This window comes from Diospyros lotus, chromosome 4 (assembly GCF_014633365.1).
Source record: "Diospyros lotus cultivar Yz01 chromosome 4, ASM1463336v1, whole genome shotgun sequence".
NCBI lineage: Eukaryota > Viridiplantae > Streptophyta > Magnoliopsida > Ericales > Ebenaceae > Diospyros > Diospyros lotus.
The window spans coordinates 40,857,716-40,866,329 of record NC_068341.1 but is presented as its reverse complement, the minus strand read 5'-3'; the positions used below and the strand labels follow the sequence as shown (position 1 = coordinate 40,866,329).

The 8,614-nt window shown below is 35.8% G+C and overlaps 2 protein-coding genes across 2 annotated transcripts; both read right to left on the bottom strand.

The window, feature by feature from the left end:
- Positions 1–342: 342 nt before the first annotated feature.
- LOC127800196 (probable leucine-rich repeat receptor-like protein kinase At1g35710) lies at positions 343–3,056 on the bottom strand. Its single transcript, XM_052334672.1, has 2 exons — positions 1,789–3,056; positions 343–1,190 (listed from the first exon to the last, which is right to left on the bottom strand). The coding sequence occupies exons 1-2, from the start codon at positions 2,993–2,995 to the stop codon at positions 484–486; spliced, it is 1,914 nt and encodes a 637-aa protein (XP_052190632.1). The 5' UTR covers positions 2,996–3,056; the 3' UTR covers positions 343–483.
- Positions 3,057–5,961: 2,905 nt separating this feature from the next.
- On the bottom strand, positions 5,962–7,278 carry LOC127799854 (uncharacterized). The gene is made up of 2 exons (XM_052334070.1): positions 6,411–7,278; positions 5,962–6,185 (listed from the first exon to the last, which is right to left on the bottom strand). The coding sequence occupies exons 1-2, from the start codon at positions 7,276–7,278 to the stop codon at positions 5,962–5,964; spliced, it is 1,092 nt and encodes a 363-aa protein (XP_052190030.1).
- Between the last annotated feature and the right edge of the window lie 1,336 nt (positions 7,279–8,614).

Sequence of the window (8,614 nt, the reverse complement as noted above, 5' to 3'; positions counted from 1 at the left end):
GGTTGTTATAACTTTGATTGGACCCAATTGATTGCAATAATGGTATGCTAAACAGTGAGTGAGGTGTTAGTTTATAATTTAACTAAATAAATGTTAAATTATAAATATTAATTATTAAAAGTAATGTTAAGAGTTATGACACGGGGAGGCAGTGTCATCAGTTATTTAATATTATATAACTATTAAATATATAAAAAATTTACTTAAACTTCATAAAATTCTCAAAACTTTATTTTTTAATATTTTAAGCTTAGAATACTAAATAACAATGTCAGGACAGTTGCGGGGGGGGGGGGGGGTTGGGGGGGTGTTAAATCCACAGTGATTTGGAAAGTACTGAGAGAGCCTACATGAAGGGCGGGCAGAGAGTTTGAGTTTTTTGATGAAGAGATTAGCAGATTGATCAGTTGGTAGGCGGTGAATAAATCCATATTGAAAGTTGAAAAAATTTTTAACCAGATGAAAATGGGGATGCTGGTGGGATTATGGAGAGCGCCGGCATGGAGGCAGTGGAGATCCGCACAAACCTGGATTCCCCATGAAACCAGTCGCCGGAATCATCGCTTTATGCGCCGGAATTCTCCCTCTCAATCTATTCTCCGACACATCAAACTCTCTCAGCCCCTTCACATTCACCACCTCTCTCGGAATCTCCCCCTCCAATCTGTTCTTCGCCAGCATTATCGTCGTCAATTCCTCCGCATCCCCCAGCTCCGCCGGAATCCTCCCCGAAAGGCCGTTGCCGGCGAGTTTCAGCACCCTCAACCCGCTCAACTTCCCCAGCGACTTCGGTATCGTCCCTCCCAGCGGATTGTTCGACAGAACCAGCGACGCGATGGCAGCCATCGCCGGCCTGTCGCCGACGCTCTCGTCGAGGGGACCGGTGAATCGATTGTCCGAGAGGTCGATGGAGTTGTAACGGCCGAGCGGCTCCCGAACGTCCTTGGCGAGGATTGGGCCTAGGTTTCCGGTGAAGTTGTTGGAATGGAGATCGAGATCCATTAAGAGCGATAGGTTCATGAATTCAGGGGGAAGCGGCGAGTGGAAGGCGTTGTTGGATAGGTTGAGAAATGAGAGGTTGGTCATGTTGGCTATCCATGGTGGCAATTTTCCCGCCAACCCGTTGCTGGACAAGTCGAGCGCTGATATGGACGACGAAGACAACCAACTCGGAAGCCGCCCTCTTATCCCTTTAAAAGAACATTTAGATACGATTAATTAATTATTAATCAATATAATTAATTAATTAATATCATTAATTAATATTACCATGTATGTTTGATGATTCTGTTAAAATATGAATAATTTTGAGTTGGTTAAACCCATATTTTTTGTCTTCTATTCTCACGTAGTTTTTAGGTAATTATTTAAATTTTTTATTATTTTAATTAAATTACTATATTTGTATTTTTAATTTAATTTAATTCTTATATTTTAATATTTTTTCGTGTAATAATTTAAAGTTTTTATTATTTCAATTATACTCATATATCTATATTTTTGAGTTAATTTAATTTTTATATTTTGATTTGTAAAAAAATTAAAGTGAAGTGAGTTAATTTAATTTTTTTTAAATATTAAAATATAAAAATTAAATTGATTCAAAAATATAGATATGGTTATATAATTGAAACATTGAAAAGTTCGGGATTGATACACGAAAAAAAGATTAAAGTACATGACTCAAATTGATTAAAAATATAAATTTAATAATATAATTAAAATAATAAAAAATAAAAAAAATGTGGAAGAAAGATATGAATTTAGCCCTTGAAATTCTTAATTTACCTGTTCTGGCGAGTAACAGCCGGAAAAGTTTCAGTTGAGCAAACCAACTGGGAATGGCTATGAGTCCGAGGGGATTGAAGGAGAGATCTAACGTTTGCAGCAGCTGCAACTTCGCTAAATGGGTTGGAATTTGACCGGAGAGTTGGTTTCTGGAGAGATCCAGCGTCTGAAGATTCTGTAGATTTCCCAAGCTCGATGGGATTTTCCCGGACAACTTGTTGTTCGAGAAGAAAATATCGGTGAGAGTGGTCAGGTTTCCGATCGTTGCAGGCAGTTGGCCGCTGAACTCGTTGTTCTCAAAGATCAGCCTCTGGATCTGAGGAAGCTGGCCAATGGAAGCAGGAACTTTGCCAGTGAACTTGTTCTCCGATAGCCGGAAAAATTGCAGGGACCGAAGTCCGGCCACCGAGGAGGGAAGGGATCCGGTGAGTTGGTTGCCATTGACATAGAACAGGACTAATTTGGAGAGCCCGCCAATTGACTTTGGCAAACTTCCGGATATGTGATTTTCAGAGAGATCGAGATATTGGAGTCTCTTGAACTTGCCGATGGTCGCCGGAACGGTGCCGGAGAAGCTGTTCCCATGGAGGTCAAGCTTGGCCAATGAAACCAGCTTGCCGATTGAAGGCGGTATGCTGCCGGAAAACCGGTTTCCTGAAAGACCCAGCTCTGAGAGAGAAGGCAGAGATTGAAAAATAGACGGAGAAACAGATCCAGCGAGATAGTTGTTGCTGAGATAAAGCTTCTCCAGCTGGGAAAGGTACTGAAAAGACGCCGGAATAGGGCCGGTGAGGTGGTTTGAATTGAGAAAGAGGTGGGTCAGCTGAGATAGCCAGCCGAATTCCGGCGGAATCCGGCCGGTGAGGAGCTTGAGATTGCTGAGATCGAGGAGCTGCAGTGAACTGAGTCGGCCGAGAGAGGGCGAGAGAGTGCCGGAGACGTAGGTGTCGGTAATGAAGTCGTCGCCGGACGAAAGCCCGGGGCGGGAGACGTTGACTACTCGGCCGGAACCGTCGCAGGCGACGCCGTCCCAGGCGGCGCAGCACTCGGTGGAAGGGGACCAGGAATGGAAGAGCTTTGAAGGGTCTGCGGTGATTCTGCGTTTGAATCCAAGCAATGCATCCCTGTCTGCTTCATGGCATGCTCCGGCGGCTGCGGCGGAGGCGAAAGCGAGGAGGACGACGACGAGTTCTTGGGCTCTGAGCATTGAAATGCAGCGGCGGCGGCGGCGGCGGCAGGGGTGACGAGGAGCAGATGAAGATGGAGATGGAGATGGATCTCAAGTTTTTTAATTTAATTAATTCACGTGAATGTCCTTTTTAGCCTTTTTTTTTTCTTTAAATAAAATGGGATGAATTAATTAATTAATTTTTAATCCAATTGGATCCAGTTTTTATTTATTTATTTGGGCTGTCTGTCGTTAGCTTTAAATCAATCAACTCTAATTAATTAATTAAAATATAATTATTACATTATTATTCATAAAAATCAACTCTAATTAAATTAATTGCCGCCCATTTACGATTTACTTCGGCGCAACTATAAATGCACCCGCCCGTGTCTACTGCTCACCCCACTCAATGCTGATCCTTAGGCCTTCTCCAAGGCAGCTCCGTAAGTAAAAAAATGAGGAGGGAAGTGCCGAATTCATCTCTAAGGCTATCTTCAGCACCATTAAGTTGAGCTCGCCAAAGCTATTTGTGACGAGAATATTACTAAAAACGAGTTCCAATAAAACTCGCTATAGTTATATTTTTTTGGTAAAAATTTGACAACTTGCAAATGCCTTCTCAATATTGACGAGTAAATTTTTCTCACTATATCTCCCTCACCCCCCAACTGCTCAAGGTGAGAAGAGAAAACTATATGAGGGAAGGGTGGAAGAGTTGCAGAGCAGTGGCGGTAAGAGGAGATCTGGCGACACACACCAGATCTGGCGACGACAGCCACGAACAATAGCAACAACGACCAGCGGCAACAGTAGGAGATCCAGCTTTGAGTTCCAGCAACGAGCAGCTTCATCGTCTTCCTCGTGGAGTCTTCTTCACAGTGTTTCCTGGTATTACATTTGTATATTTTGTATATTTTTTGTATTATTATATGATTGATATTGAGTTGTGTATTGTTTAATATTGATATTGAGTTATTCACAACGGCAGCAATGTTATTTTATATGATTGATATTTTTTATCTTCTTGGTGATTTGTGTATTTTTTGTCTTCTTCATAACATTTCCAGCATCTTCCTGGTGCGTCTTCCTGGTGACTTCCTCATGGAGTCTGTTTTTGTCTTTTTTGTATTATTGAGTTGTGTATTTTGATTACTGATTTTGTATATGTGTATGATTAATTTGTGTATTTGATTATTTATTTTGTATATGTGTATGTGATTAATTTTTTGTATTTGATTATTAATTTTGTAGATGTATATATGATTAATTTGTGTATTTGATTATTAATTTTGTAGATGTGTATGTGATTAATTTATGTATTTGATTATTTATTTTGTATATGTATATATTTAATTATTTTGTATATTAAGTGTTCAAAAATAATAATGAAGGTTGCTAGAGATAGTTTAATAGAAGAATGACATTTTCTTGAATCACATAAGTGCTTCACCAAGTTCTTCTTCCCTAACATCCAACACAATTAGTGGTTATAATGGGCTTTCCTTTAAAACCATGCTATTCATTTAACTTAAAATAAAGATTAGTTGCAAGAGATTTGGGTGTGTTTGATCTCTTTTTCAAGAACCTTCCTTCTACGTGCTTCATGTTTTATTTCCTAATAAACCTTATTTTGTTTATTTTCTAAACCCTGATACCTTATGTTATCTAATTGAATTCCTTAAATATTAATTTTTGTCTCAGGTTGACCAATTGCATTTTGTTTGCCATGGAAGGAAATAATAATGACCATTACTATATAAATTTACTCAATCATGATCAGAATATTATAGATGAATATACAAATGTGGCGGCCACTCCATCCCTACCTGATTCATCCGAAGTCAACACTCAAAGAAAGGTGCGAACAAAAAATTTCTCAACGCAAGAGGATTGTATGCTTGTGTCAGTATGGCTAAATATTAGTACAGATGCTGCACATGGTAACGATCAAACGGAACAAAGGTATTGGGAAAGAGTTCATGCCTATTTTCATCAATATAAGGAGTTTGAATCTGATCGAAGTTCCAATTCGTTGATGCATCGTTGGTCTACAATCCAACTTGCTGTGAGTAAATTTCAAGGATATTATAACCAAATAGATGGCAGAAATCAAAGTGGAACAACAGAACAAAATAAGGTAACCTCTATTATTCTTTTGTTGCTAATTATTAATATCATGTTGATAGTCATAATTATTGACATTATTTTTAACTTATTAGATTTCTCAAGCAATAGAGATGTACAAGAGCATACAAAAGTCTACTTTCACATTTCTACATTGCTGGCATGAGTTGCGATATGCACCAAAATTTTCTATGAGTTCGTCAAAGAAAAAATCTAAAAGTTCTCAACATGCAAGTCCAACAACATCATCACCATCTACTTTCGATTCGGTGAACTTAGATGATATTGATATCCGACACAATGAGCCTTCATTGGAACGACCAATGGGAAGAGATGCTACAAAAGAACGCGGGCGAAAAAATAAATCCAGCGTAACAGACTCTTCTACTGGAGAACTAGCAAACGTGTTGAAGGAAATTACTGAAAAGAGAACGCAGTCCCAAATGTTATTAATTGAACAAGCGAATGAGATGTTAAGGTTGGAAAGAGATAGGGTTGAACTAGAAAGAAAAAGGGAAGAACACGAACAACAACTTTATGAAGAAAGAATTATTGGGGTTGATACTAGCAATATGGATGAACTTCAAGCTGAACATTACAAGGCTCTCAAAGTTGAAATTATTCAGAAAAAGCGAAATGCAAGGTTGCACCCAGATTTGTAATTGGAGTTGGATTAATGTATGTATCTTTTCATTTTATTAATGTAAGGTTCCCAGATTTATAACTGGAGTAGGCATTAATGTATGTATCGTTTCCTTTTATTAATGTATAGAGTTGGGATTAGGTGAAGTTCATGAACATCTAACTTAATAGCTATTTCTCACATATGTTGACTCGGAACTGACAATTTTTTATTAATACAATAGAAAACAAGTACATTAATTTATTTCAATTCGATTGTTTACCATACAGTTCCCACAAATGCTCCACGAGATCATTTTTGAGTTGCATATGAGCTTGGCTGTCTTGAATTTGATGGTGAACCTGTATGAAGTCCATAATTTCATTTTGCGATTGTGAGACAATTCAATTGTTGGAGTGCCAGCAACCGTATCATATTCGGAATCTACACCCTCATAAACTGTATCACGTTCATCTTCAACTATCATATTGTGCAAGATTATACAAGTCGTCATTATATCTTTAAGTGTTTGAACGTCCCAAAAACGTCCCGGTCCACGTACTATTGCAAATTGTGATTGTAAGACTCCAAATGCTCTTTCGACATCCTTTCTAACAAACTCTTGTTGTGCAGCAAAAAATTTCGCCTTATTCCCTTGAGGAGATGGAATGGTTTTAACAAAAGTAGATCACGAGGGATATATACCATCGGCAAGATAATATCCCATGGTATATTCATGTCCATTGATGGTGTATTTTACTTCAGGACCGCGACCTTCTGCCAATTCTGAGAATACATGGGATCTATCTAACACATTAATGTCGTTTAATGATCCCGGTAATCCAAAAAAAGCATGCCATATCCATAGATCATATGAAGCTATTGCTTCCAAAATAATGGTTGGTTTACGGGCATGACCTGTATACATTCCATGCCATGCAGTTGGGCAATTGGCCCATTTCCAATGCATACAATCAATGCTTCCCAACATTCCTGGGAACCCGCGTTGTTCAGCCACGGTCATCAACCTTGCAATATCAATACTATTTGGTCGCCTCAAATATTGCTCGCCAAATACCTCAACCACTGCTTTCACGAACCTTTTCAAACTCTCTATTGCTGTACTTTCGCCAATCCTGACATATTCATCCACAACATCTGTAGGTGATCCATATGCAAGCATCCTTAATGCTGCTATAATTTTTTGGAGTGATGATAATCCAGGAACTCCTGCAGCATTATATCTTTGAACAAAGTATGAATCATGTGATTCAATTGCTACTTGAATTCGTAGAAATAATGATTGACGCATACGAAACCTTTTACGAAATAAATGTGGTGGATATGTAGGAGAATCACCAAAATAATCACGATAAAGCCTCTCATGACCTTCAACTCTATTGCGATTGATGACACGACGGTTCATCACGGATCCACGATGACGTGATACAGAGTCGTGATCTCCAGATTGAATATGGTGTTCAACTAATGCTGTAACAATAGCCTCTTCTTTTTCATTGTCTTGAACTTCTTCATGGATCATTCGGAAGAACATACGGTTGATGTTGGACATGGTGGCTAATGTGAGTTGATGTTTTAGATTTGTGGGTTGTAAATTTTTTAACCAAATGGATCATTTATTTATAAACTGTTGGAATATAGCCGTTGGAATATGACCGTTGGAATATAGCCGTTGAAATATAACCGTTTGAATATAACCATTGTTGGAATTTTAATTTTATCATATTAAAATCTTAATTTTGTTATTAAATTATATTTTGTTAAATAATTACTTTTTATAAAATTAGTAAATTGATTTAAAAATATATTAAATATTATTAATATTTAATATTATAATATTTATTATTAAATTGCAAAATAAATAATAAAATTTTATAGTAGTTAAACATATATGTAAGGTAAAATAAATAAAATTGAAGTTTATTGATGAAGAAATGAAATAGGGAGTTAAATAGAGAAGAGAATAGAGAGTATTGCTGGAGCAGATACAATTTTCGAGGTAAAATCAGAATAGGGAGTAAATTATTTATAATATAATAGGGAGTGAAATGAGGAGGCTTGCTGGAGATAGCCTAAGGCAGCTCCTTATATGTCTTGTCACTCCTCAAAATTTGATTTTGATTAAAATGGCTCCCTATAGATGAGAAGTTAAAATTTGCTCCCTATTCCATTATATATATATATATTTTATATGTATTAAAGTATTGAGTGAATTATATTTTATGTATTTGATTATTATTTTTTTTATATGCATGTATTTAATTATTTTGTGTATTTGATTATATATTTATTTGTATGTAAATATATAATTATTTTATGTATTTGATTATATATTTTTTGTATGCATGTATTTAATTATTTTGTGTACTTGATTATTTATTTTGTGTGTATTTGATTATTTTGTGTATTTAATTATTGATTATGTGTATTTAATTCATTTTGTGTATTACATAATTTTTCTATATGTTTTAATGTAATGTTTTGAAATTGATCTTAAAAATGAATGTCAAAATTACTTAATTAGATTATTTAATATTGTATTTAAAATAATAATTATTATATCACAAGGATAGTACTTATTTTTGTGATTTTTTACACAGTTTGACAATTAAATTTTGAATTATGGAAATATTTTAAATAATTTTATTAAATAATCATTTTTAAAAAATATTAGAAAATTTATTTATAAATGTATTAAATATTATAAAAATCTAATACTGTCATATTTATTATTAAATTATCAAATAAATAATAAAATTTTATAATAATAAAAATTATAAATGAGGTAAAATAAATAGAATTGAAATTTATTAATAAACAAGTGGGATAGAGAGTGTGATAGGGAGTGTGGTTGGAGCACGCACAGTTTTCTAAGCAAAATCAGAATA

Bases quoted from the DNA above. Each gene is read 5' to 3' on its own strand.
- LOC127800196 (XM_052334672.1), bottom strand. From the start codon at position 2,995: ATGCTCAGAGCCCAAGAACTCGTCGTCGTCCTCCTCGCTTTCGCCTCC. The intron at 1,191-1,788 runs GTAAATTAAGAA...GTTCTTTTAAAG, and splicing joins GCTGTTACTCGCCAGAACAG to GGATAAGAGGGCGGCTTCCG.
- LOC127799854 (XM_052334070.1), bottom strand. From the start codon at position 7,278: ATGTCCAACATCAACCGTATGTTCTTCCGAATGATCCATGAAGAAGTT. The intron at 6,186-6,410 runs GTATATATCCCT...ACAATATGATAG, and splicing joins GGGATATTATCTTGCCGATG to TTGAAGATGAACGTGATACA.